Source organism: Prionailurus bengalensis, chromosome B3, assembly GCF_016509475.1.
Source record: "Prionailurus bengalensis isolate Pbe53 chromosome B3, Fcat_Pben_1.1_paternal_pri, whole genome shotgun sequence".
Taxonomy (NCBI): domain Eukaryota; kingdom Metazoa; phylum Chordata; class Mammalia; order Carnivora; family Felidae; genus Prionailurus; species Prionailurus bengalensis.
The window spans coordinates 44485563-44498029 of record NC_057355.1 but is presented as its reverse complement, the minus strand read 5'-3'; the positions used below and the strand labels follow the sequence as shown (position 1 = coordinate 44498029).

Genomic DNA, 12467 nt, shown 5'->3' with positions numbered 1-12467 from the left:
TGAGTTTATAGCCTCTGTGGAATTTAAAGACCGCTTTAAATCTCTGAACCGAGATGCTATTCCCTCTCTGATACTGACAGGTCAGTGCGTTTCTTTGATATGCGATGGGAAATAGGGCATAGTCAAAAGCAAAGGGGCAGCGTGAAAATCTGAAGTGGCCCATATGGTAAAGGCGAATTTCTCTTTTAGTACCATTTAAGTACCATAACTTATTACGGGAAAGTCCAACATATCCCACTTATCTGGAAGGGAATGAATAATGCATCACAATGGAAACATGGAGGCCATTACCTAGTTCCGCCATGGACACAGTTGGGGAAGTCTCTCCATTGGTGAAAGAACAGTAGGGAAAGAAGCCTGATGCTGGTGTGTAGTCACATATTGGTTCTGGCTTGATTCCATTGATATCAAGACCTGACTGGTCTGGGGAAGGCTGTATGTCCAGGTAGAAGCTGCTGACAGCAGAGTCTGCCTTGCTCCCCTCAGGGGTGTGCCCGTCAATGTAGTTGCTGAGGTCCTCGTGAAGCTCTGTCAGCCCGTTGGCCGAGATGTTGTAGGTTGGAGTCAGCGGCTCAGCCTCTCCAGGCTGCTGTTGGTGGTCTCGCTGCTGCTGCTGCATCCGGTGTTTCTGCACTTCTGCGTACAAGCTGTCTCTCTGCTTTTTGGACATTCGGCCAAATTTTACAGCTGGAAGAAAAAAGCCAAACCGCACCATATACAATACGTTCTTCTTTATTATTCTCTCCAGCATGCTTCAGGGGTTCCTTTTAAGTCTCAGACAATCTCAATCAAAAACCACATAACCACAGAATGAGGACATGATCCAGGGGTGAAAGCAGTCCCACCCCACACAAGCTTGCCGGCTCCACATTCCAGAGGAGCAAAGTTTCAGAAACAGACCTAGGACTGGCGGAAGGGCAATGACCACGTATGTTTTCCTGCTGTCACATAACCCTACGCCCAGTGGGAATCACTGACAGGTGACTTAATGGGCTTGTTCATTCTCCACCCATGCAGCCTGCCTAGACCACATCTTTCTCTTCCCAGGGTTCAGACCAGTGTACAGGGATGCAGACTCATAGAGGTACAACGAGGCACAAGCAGCCAAACTTCAACTTTCATTCATTTCACGCATTCATTCATTTGCTCCTTCCCAATCCAATGGCCCGACACTGGGGCTTTGCTGAGAGACCTAAACAGACTGAATGAGGCCTTTGCAATTCCCTGAACTATATCTCTCAGTCTATGTGACCTAAGAAGCCCCCCTCATCCTTCTGGGTCATGGTGACCCTTGTGAAACCCTTGGGCCCACCTTTAAGTGACTTTCTGCTGTTTAGCCTCCAGTAGAAAGAGTACTGGAATTTTGGGAAGGGCAAACAATGCATAAGATCCCTGTTGGGAAAATTTGTGTTTGCAAATTTCTCCTTGCCATGTGTCCCCATATTTGAAAAAAGTTTTTATGTTCATTTATTTTTGAGAGACAGAGAGACAGAGTCAGAGTGTGAGCAGGGGAGGGGCAGAGAGAGAGGGAGACACAGAATCTGAAGCAGACTCCAGGCTCCAAGCTGCCAGTACAGAGCCCGAAGTGGGGCTCAAACTTGTGAACTCTGAGATCGTGACCTGAGACCAACTGAGCCACCTAGGCACCGATGTGTCCCCATATTTAAAGTAGAACAATGCATGTAGTAACTATCCAGTTCATTCAGAATCCCAAATGATCTCTCTTAAAACACCAGATAATTGATAAAAGGAACCCTATGATTTCCTGGTCTGAACTCTCCCAGTAACCCATTTATTTGTTAGCCTGATTCTTTTTTTTTTTTTAATATAATTTATTGTCAACTTGGCTAACATATAGTATATACACTGTGCTCTTGGTTTTGGCAGTAGATTCCCATGATTCACTGCTTACACACAACACCTCGTACTCATCCCAACATGTGCCCTCCTCAAGGCCCATCATCCATTTTCCACTCCCCTCTCGTCTTTCCCCCCATTGACCCTCAGTTTGTTCTCTGTATTTAAGAGTCTCTAATGGTTTGCCTCCCTCTCTGTTTGAAACTATCTTTTTCCCTTTCTATTCCCCCATGGTCTTCTGTTAAGTTTCTCAAATTCCACATATGAGTGGAAACATATGATATTTGTCTTTTCTATGACTAACTTATTTCACTTAGCATCATACCCTCCAGTTCCATCCACGTTGCTCCACATGGCAGGATTTTATTCTTTCTCATTGCCAAGTAGTATTCCATTGTGTATATAAACCACATCTTCTTTATCCATTGTCAGTCTGATTCTGTGTATGCAAATAAATCCTCTGCTGGAGGGGCTAAGATCTACTAATTGATTATGGTTACATTAATACCCGATTAGGTGGATGAATGCACCCATTTGACTATCATTATAATACTTGGAGTTTCGGGGCAGGAGACAAAATAGATGGAAGTGAAATTGGGATCCAGGGCCACTACCCAGACCAGCTGGGAGATTCATTTTCTGCCAAGGAAGACATGTTGTTCCTTTTCACATAGGAAACAAGGGAGTGGGATCCCGGTCACTTTCCAGTTTCCACGACTCAGGTAACAAACTTGGGTGGGGCTGGTTAGGCAGCGATCAAGCTGTTCTGAGCTCTAGGTTTCAGGCCTGTCATTGTATAAGCCCCAACATAATAGAATACCCAGTGGGACGGATAACCATAGGTATGCACACAACTTGTGATCTTAGCCTACAAGTTCACAAGAGAAATGCCTAACTTTGACGGTTTAGTGCCATCGGAAGATGAGATCTGCAGAGCTGCCAATCACAGGAATTTCTGAGAATATAAATTCTGTGACTTGCATCTTTTCATGCCCCAAACTTTCTATTTTTTGTTCCCACACATTTTTATTCCTACACAGGTGCCATCCTGTGCACCACTACTGAAGGACATCACAACTTGTGCCTGGGCAGGCCTATGGGCCCCAAGAACATCTAATTAGGGGGAAAGACAGGCTTTCAGAATGCCTGCCCAGCGTTCTGAAATATTTTCCACATGCTGAAATTCCACTGAAAGAGATGTTTCCTTCAAGGGATCTCTTAAGAGAGCCAGCCAGCCTGTATATTCATAAAAGTATCCATTATACTTTCTGCCCAGTTTCCCTGTTTAAGAATAACTGTCTTGAAATCTGGGGTTGATTACTCCATGTACATAAGACAGTTTTACAGAAAGATCTTGAAATGTTTTACAATTGAATGATGGCCTCTATTTTTTAACGTACTTTCTTTTAAGGAAAAAAATTTTTTTGTCATTGAGCCATGCTTTGTACTATTTTCACACATTCTCTAGGTACAAATATATGACTTTTTCTTTTGTTTTGAGATATATTTTGATTTGCTGTTTGATTTCTTATTTGGCCCACTGCTTGTGCAGTAGTGTGGTGTTTAATATTTATATATTAAATACTGAATATTTACATAGTAGATTCTCTGGCTTTGTTTTATTATTGATCTTTAGTTTTGTACCGTTGTGGTTGGAAAATATACTTGGTATGATTTCAGTCTTCTTAAATTTATAATATTTGTTATGTCTCTTTTTATGTGACTTATCCAGGGGATTCTTGAAAAAACGTAAAGAAAATGTGTATTCTATTTTTCATGGATGGAATGTTTTACATTTATCTCTTAGAACCACGTATCCTAAAGTATGCTTTTAGTAAAAAATGTTCTGGTTGAAAAAAGAAATAATAACTTTAACTGGAGGTACTCTTAAAGCCTATTGGAGGGTAGGAGGGAAGACGGACAGGTTAAATAGACAATAAGTATTCAGGAGTGCACTTGTCATGATGAACACGAGGTGTTGTATGGAAATGTTGAATCACTATATTGTACACCTGAAACTAACCTAGCACTGGATGTTAACTACACTGGAATTAAAAAAAAGTAATAAAAAAAATTTTAAACTCAAATATATGACTTTGGTATGTGATTCAAAACACCCAGTTAACATAAAAGCTAATTCATTCCAATTGCCAATAAGCTTACTAGTGTCAAGCACGTGATGATTAGCTCTGGCTTATATTTCTTACTGGGGAAAGTGCCTATAAGAGGTATATTTATTTAGGTCCTCAGATGACATTTACCCTCAATCAATTCATCAACCTGTAATGTCTTAAATGTAGAAAATCTGAAGGTGTTCTGACCACACCTGCTTCTCTTCCATGCCACTCCCACCCCCAGCTGACTCCAATGGATTACAGAGGGGGAAGTAACTGTTGTGGAACCCAAAAAGCCACCGGAGAAGGTGGGGTGGTATAGGGGAGGGGGAGGGACAGAGGGGACATCTTTTGGCAGATCTGGGTCCAGGTCTCAGAAGGCACTCTCACAAGCCCATGCCACTCTACAACTCAAATTATGAGGGCTCACCATCTCGAGACATCCCTACGGCAAGGCATTTCTGCAATCGACAGTGTTGGCAGCGGTTTCTACTGGTTCGATCAATCAAACAGTTCTTCTGACGAGGACAGGAGTAGGTGGCATTGCTTTGCTGACTTCTCCTGAAAAAGCCCTGTGATTCAGTTATAAAATATAAAACAGGTTAGTGTCAGTTTGAGCCGTATGATACTAAAGGCAGTATACTAAGCGCTGAGCAGCATTAATGTTTAATGGAGAATTAAAGTTGTAGCAGAATGATCCGGGAGACCATTAATGAAATTAAAGTCACTTCTTTTGCTTGGGTAAAACTGATCCCCAGAGCTTAATCCTCTGTCCCTTACACATGCGAAACTTTCTTTAACTCCAACAGATGGTTGCCTATTTGAAAGGCATAGGATTAGACCCTGTTCTCAGCTTCTGACAAACAAACCATGTGCTTGATGATCGGTACAAAGTCACTTATCTTTAACCTTTATCTCCAAAATATTTTTAGTGGAATAAACACAAAACACTTCTCTGGGATGTCCAGAGATAAGGAAAATGCTGCCTCAGTGTAACTCATGGTGGCTGTAATCCTGCTACCGCGGGTAATCTCTACTAGCCCACTTAACTCCACCACACCAGGCATCTTACATTTCCTAAGACAGAAGCTACTGCCCCAAGGACTTAAATGACATCTGGATGGATGACCTTGGTAGATCAATCAGAATGGGAATACTCCTCAACCTCTGACAGTTTGGAAATACCACGTGTTCAGGGTTATGGCCTTAATTTAGCAAATCCGATCTGATGTTCATCAAGTTCCACTTATTTGTTAAGCACCATTTTCGGAAATGAGAGGATATTCAAAGATGCCAAAGAGGGGCGCCTGGGTGGCTCAGTCGGTTAAGCATCCGACTTCAGCTCAGGTCACGATCTCGCGGTCTGTGAGTTCGAGCCCGCTGTCGGGCTCTGGGCTGATGGCTCAGAGCCTGGAGCCTGCTTCCGATTCTGTGTCTCCCTCTCTCTCTCTGCCCCTCCCCCGTTCATGCTCTGTCTCTCTCTGTCTCAAAAATAAATAAAACGTTAAAAAAAAATTTATAAAAAAAAAAAAGATGCCAAAGGAAGTACTGATCTCAAGGATTTCATTCATTCACTCATTTTTACTAATTTTTTGAGCTGGATCCTCACTATGTCATTAATTTTCAGTGTTTATCATTTTCCTAAAGCTGCACATTTTCCTTTTTGTTATGTTTTATTTATTTATTTTTTAATTTTTAAATTTTTTTTAACGTTTATTTATTTTTGAGACAGAGAGAGACAGAGCATGAACGGGGGAGGGGCAGAGAGAGAGGGAGACACAGAACTGGAAGCAGGCTCCAGGCTCTGAGCCATCAGCCCAGAGCCCGACAGGGGGCTCGAACTCACAGACCGTGAGATCGTGACCTGAGCTGAAGTCGGATGCTTAACCAACTGAGCCACCCAGGCGCCCCTTTGTTATGTTTTAGAAGTAACCCACAAGTTTTGCTATGTAGCATTTTCATTACCATTCACTTGAAAACATGCTCTAATTTTCCAATAGATTTCTTCTTTAATATAATATTTAGAAGCATATTTCTTGATTTCTAAACATATGGGGCCATTGGTTGTCTTTTTCTTGTTGACTTATCTCTTAGTGGTTTCACAAACTAGGGAGGTAGTGAAGAAAAGGAAGGTAACCAGAGTCATTTCTATGATGTAAAGCCATGAAGGGTACAAAAGAGCATTATTATCCTCAAATCCTTAATGTTAAAGATACATGACTTCAATAAAGGGGACACAAGTGGAGAGGGGAGAGGTAAAATCTGGAAAAACTGACAGAGTAGTGGACAAACTGACAAATGTACTATCCCATCAAAAGATTTTTCTGGAGGTCAATTTGGCAGTTGTATCAAAATCCTTAAAAACATGTCTATTTATTAAATTAGTAATTATCTTTTAGCGAATATATTTAAAAAAAAATTTTTTAATGTTTTATTTATTTTTGAGACAGGGAGAGACAAAGCATGAACAGAGGAGGATCAGAGAGAGGGAGACACAGAATCTGAAACAGGCTCCAGGTTCTGAGCTGTCAGCACAGAGCCCGATGCGGGGCTTGAACTCACGGACCGAGAGATCATGACCTGAGCCGAAGTCGGCCGCTTAACCGACTGAGCCACCCAGGCGCCCCAGTAATTATCTTTTAGCGAATATATTTTAAAGGAATATTAAGAATGGTACAAAGATTTATCTACAAGGATGTTTATCATACACAGTATCTGTTATATCAAAATAATTTAGAAAGATGCTAAATATTTTACATTAGTGAATTGGAAAATAACTGGATATCCATACATTCAGAAACCATTAAAAATGGAATTTCAGAAATACAAATACTGACTCGAAAAGATGATAAAAATAAACATCTTTCTGTTTATCTGCACTTTCTGAATTTTCTACAATATGTAGGTGGAAATGTATATGAACTACTTGGGAAGTGCAATCTAGTACATCTGCTTTCTTTTGTGACAGGTGGGTGACTATGGATTAAGTCAATAGGTATGATGGATATGACCTTAGTTCCCACTTCTTCGTTTTGGAAGTCAACCTGGGATGGGAGGGGGAAGGGCACTGACCTGTCACCTGCTCTTGGCTCTCTGCCAAACCACTCACTAACCTAAACATGGGCAAGGCTGGGGATCCCGGGTCTCAGACTGTCTGTCTGATATGCTTTAAATCTCCCTTATTTTGAGTCTGGCCTCTTCTGTGAAGCAATCTCTCTTTTCTCAAAAAAAGCTGTGGGCTTTTTCATTGGGTGTGTGGGTGTGTGTGTGTGTGTGTGTGTGTGTGTGTTTTCTTCTGTGAAAAGGAAGTGAGAAGAAGTAAAGCTTTCTTTGGGACTTAATGGAGAGAATTCAGGAAAATATAAATGGTAACAGAGGCAGATAAGCCTTAGAAAGAGATACCGAGAGGTCACCTGGCTAGGTATTCAATTTGTCTGAGATGCATATTCTGTCAAAGCTGAAAGGTGTCTATTTCTTTCTTGAGACTACTACCGCTCAGACCAACCCACGTTTGCTGTCACCACAGGTGCCTAGGATCAGGAATCACTTGCTTTTCCTGTAGTCGAAGCTGAATTTTGTTGCTTCACAGTTAACCTGCTCCATTTTGTTCCATGATCATCGAATATGGAGAAATGTCTGAGTGATCTCCTTTTTATGTTTTTATGTGAATGGAAGCAGTACTTGTGGATGGCCACCCTACTTCCCAATGCCGTGCCTGTAAACCAAATCACAGCATCTGTCACCTTTCTCTTCCACCTGAAGTATTTCTTCTCAGAATCCTCTCAGGTTTCTCCACATTCTTCAAAAATATGAAATTCAGAACTAGATACAGCTCTCGAATAATGTTCGGGTCATTAACAAAAAAAAATGCCACTTTTTAGTTTGCACTTACTAAATTCAAATTAGTATCAACCATCACTAGTAAGTTCCAGAATGCTTGCATAGAAGCCATCAATTTGCTCTGCTACCAGAGAACACTGAGAGAGGATGGTGATGGTGATGATGATGATAATGATTGAAAAACTTTAATGAGTACTTGTATTAACCATATGTTTTTATTCCATACTTTTTATGCTTTGACATCTTGGGGCCTTGTGACCCAAGGAGAGATTACATTTCCCAGGGCTAGCTAATTCTTAGACATCTCAAACAACTTGCCTGGGAACACACTCTTCATAGGCAAACCAACCAATCCAGAGCCCGTATACCCAAACACCTCCTCTATAATGCTCTCACACTCTGGGCCACTAGTGCCTTGACCAAATTACCCCAGGACCAGGTACCAGACAACTAGGGCAGCCAGAGCTGGCTAAAATTATGAAAACTAGCCAATCTTAAACCTGCTTATCCAGCCCTGCCCATTCCTTTCTAGGGAAAATCACAACAAGGCTCTTGCCCACATTTTCCCCTTGCTCCCTCTACCCCTGACTGATCCTGGTCCTTCCCACTGTGGTCCCCCCTGCATGCCATGCTGCACCTCTTTTTCCTAGGGACCTGTGAGGATAAAATCTTCATCCTTCATGACATTTTTGCATCTGTGTGTCTTACCTACCTGATTAAAACAAATCGAAGGTATTGTTGAAACAGTGATTATGGGGGCGCCTGGGTGGCGCAGTCGGTTTAGCGTCCGACTTCAGCCAGGTCACGATCTCGCGGTCCGCGAGTTCGAGCCCCACGTCGGGCTCTGGGCTGATGGCTCAGAGCCTGGAGCCTGTTTCTGATTGTGTGTCTCCCTCTCTCTCTGCCCCTCCCCCGTTCATGCTCTGTCTCTCTCTGTCCCAAAAATAAATAAACGTTGAAAAAAAAATTTAAAAAAAAGAAACAGTGATTATGTGCTAGGCACCCTGTGCTTTACGTGGATGACATCATTTAATTATAACAAGGACAGTATGAGGAAGGCATCACCAATTCCTTAGTTTTAGGTACAATGACTTGCTCAGAGCTCCACCTTTAGCATGGGGTAAAGGCAGGGGATGAATGCATGTGGCTTAATTCCAGAACTTACACTGTCATTCTTTTTTATTTTTCTGCTTCCCTTGCATGTCAAAAAGATTCCCACTTGCTTGTTCTCATAGAGGGCAACCATTAACTTAGGCAAAGAAACAGATATGAATAAAGCAGCAAGACTGATCTAATCTGAAATTGCTGTTTTCCTTCAGGTTAGCCCCTTTAGCAGACGAAAGGGCACTGCCCAGGCATTTTACAGATTTCTCTTCCACAGTCACCTCCTGATGTGGGTTAGAGTCAGATGAGAAAACCAGTCCCATGATCTCACAATTTCCCCTCATTTCTGACCAGAGGATCACGTCTCCTTTTATTCACCTTATTTAGGTCTACATTACTTCGGCTTACTTGGAAAACAAAACAACAAATAACAGCAAGCTTACTTCAAGGACACTGAATCATTAAAGACATGTACCATTAAAGATGTCTGAGTAATTATGCCATAAATCGCAAGGAAAATCCATGAAGCATTCCACATGTGCTTTGAGCAATGGCACTGAGGCTGGAACTAATGTCTGGCTTCCACGCTATCAGCTTGGAAAACAACTATACTTCTTTAGATGTGTCAGCTTTGAAGGGATTGGGAAAAGCAGGCGAGCAAACAGACATACCATGCTCTTCTCACCATTTATTCTTCATTGGGTCAGTTGAGCAAGTGTCTGCTGAAAGTTCTAGGAGTGGGTAAGAGCCAGAGAAGAGATGTTCCTTTTGGACTAAGACAACAGAGTCATGCCCACGAGGAGAGCTATCACATACCAGATGGGATGGGTCAAGTAGGGTTATAAGGTGAGAGCCATGAAGAGAGACAGAGGGCAAGCCTGTATGACTCAGATAAACACTGAACTCTGCATTTCAGAGAGAATTAGGACTTGGTCTTGCTTCCTTCCTTCCTTCTTTCTTTCTTCTTCTCCCCCCCCTTTTCTTTTCTTTTTTCTTTTCTTTTCTTTTCTTTTCTTTTCTTCTCTTTTCTTTTTTTCTTTTCTTTCTTTCATTCACTCATTCATTCATTCATTCTCTCTCTCTCTCGCTCTCCCTTCATTTCAGCATTCCTTGGGGTTTCTCAGAGGAGGAGGACTGGAAGAGCAAGAAGGACGAGGAAGAAAGGTAGAGGTAGAAATACGTTCATAAATGTAAAAGGATTTTACTGACTGGGGAGTAATCCTGTAGAGGGTCCGAGTGAGAAATGAGTGAGCTGTGACACAAGTTCTAGGAGTTGGGGGAGTTTGAGGCCACACAGAGAGTGTAAATAGCACAAGCCAGTGCATGGAGCTTTGGGTGGAACTGAAGAGGTATGTATAAAGAAGAGAGAAAGTGCTGAAGCTATGCGTTAGCTAGAAAAGATATTAAGTTCATAATTTTGGAGTTGTATTGCCAAAAGATGAGCTCATGAATTACTTCTTTGGTTTTTTTAAAAGAAGACATTTTTTATGGATGGCAAAATACATGGAGATGTGCCATTGTGAACATGGTGGACTTGACCAGAGAGAACTTCAGGGTAGCAGAACTTGGTGTGACTGTGGCACACGATCACCACCTAGTGGCAGCATACCAACGTGCAGTTACTGCAAATAGTAAATGAGAGTAATACAAACAGGTCTTTAGAACTGGAAGGAAGCTGTGAGATTATCAGGTTCAGTAGTTCTCAAACAGATGGTGCATCTGAATCACCCATGAAGTGTTTAAAAAATACACCTGAAATTTATTGAACCAGAACCTTTGGGGATATAGTCCTGAACACATATATAGTTTGAACAATATGAAAGTGCCATTTTTGCAGGTAAAAAACCCCAAAAGACATCACTTTTATATGATAAATATTTTAACAAAGGCTCCTGAAGACTCCACTGCCTTTCCCTTGTTAAGATCTACTCGAGTTTTCTTATTTTGTAGATAACAAAAATGAAGCTCAGAATGGTTAGTGACTGGTTTAAGGTTGTCCCATGCCTGATTAAGTATTACTACTAAGACTCAAACACCACTGTCCTAATTTTAAGCGTGGTACCGTCTCACTTAAGTATCTCTCCCTCAAGCGTTGGGCTAACAAAAGTGATGCCACAAAGTCTTGATTTCCTCATACACACCAACTGTTTGTATCAATTTCAACAGCCTCAAAGACCACTCTCCAGTGTCTCCTTCCTTATTTTACCTAGTCTTTCAAAGTGCCTTTCATTGAGTTTTATTTCCCATTTCTGCTTCCACCCTCTGGGAAATTCTCTTGCCTAACTTTTGACTTTACGCTACGAAATTGTTCACCAGTCCTACTAGTTTGGAGTTCCCCAGGACTGGGACTGAGGCCATGATGTATGGGAGAAGCCTCACAGCAGGTTGCAAGAGCAGCGTGTTAAAATTTCAGGAATTTTGCGAACCAATTGTTAAACATAGCCATTATTAAAAATTAACTCATTATTTTATTATTATTTTGCTATTATCCATGCTCTTGAGGTTATTTACATCAATTATATCCAGATGGTGTGGCTACTACAAATGGTGTGCTACTGTGAGTGAATCTTCCCTGCTCTGTCTTCAATGGGATGTCAGGTTGGGAGTCCTCAAATTGACCATGAGCTGGGAGTATTTATACCATGGAAACTGGCAAAAGCTACAAATCAGGGCTTGATTTATTGTTCTGCCTATTGTCTAGATTTAAAAAGTGATCAAAAAGGGGCGCCTGGGTGGCTCAGTTGGTTAAGGGTCCGACTTCAGCCCAGGTCATGATCTCACGATTCGTGGGTTCGAGCCCTGCATCGGGCTCTGTGCTGACAGCTCAGAGCCTTGAGCCTGCTTTGGATTCTGTGTCGCCCTCTCTCTCTGCCCCTCCCCTGCTCACGTTCTGTCTCTCAAAAATAAATAAATGTAAAAAAAAATTTTTTTAAAAAGTGATCAAGAAAACAATAATGTGGGTTAAAGTTAAAAAAAGTAATGTCTCTGGGGCACCTGGGTGGCTCAGTCAGTTAAGCATCTGACTTCTGCTCAGGTCATGATCCACTGGTCTATGAGTTCGAGCCCTACGTCAGGCTCTGTGCTGACAGCTCAGAGCCTGGAGCCTGCTTCAGATTCTGTGTGTCTCTCTCTCTCTGCCCCTTCCCCACTCACACTCTGTTTCCTTCTCTCTCTCTCTCTCAAAAATAAACATTTAAAAAAAATAAAAAATTAAGAAAAGTATGCAATGTCTATACCCACCACATTGTGAATAGCACAACAAATGTGAGGAAGTATTCTAGTATTTAAAAACTATTATCTAATTCTGGAAAGAGGTTGCTCATGTCATCACTGATGAATGAGTGAAGTTCCAAAACACGTTTTCCTTATTTCATTTTCCTCTTATTCATTAATGTAAATGAAAGTATCAACATTCCTGTTGGCACTACAGTCTGTCATCAACTGCAACTGTACCTATGGATGGAGGAATTCAGCAAAGATCACTGGGGGCATTTAGTGACAACCATTTGTCTCTACGTTTATAACGAAGAATATTGTAGATTTTACTACTTG

At 41.6% G+C, this 12467-nt stretch overlaps 1 protein-coding gene across 2 annotated transcripts in view; it reads right to left on the bottom strand.

Moving 5' to 3' along the window:
* The window catches only part of RORA (RAR related orphan receptor A), a 719056-nt gene that overhangs the window by 22815 nt on the left and 683774 nt on the right, over positions 1–12467 (bottom strand). For both annotated transcript variants that reach the window (XM_043555281.1, XM_043555282.1), the window contains 2 exons: positions 4402–4543; positions 292–687 (listed from right to left, as the gene is read on the bottom strand). In XM_043555281.1, coding sequence (XP_043411216.1) covers positions 292–687; positions 4402–4543 — 538 coding nt within the window. The remainder of the gene's footprint in view (positions 1–291; positions 688–4401; positions 4544–12467) is intronic.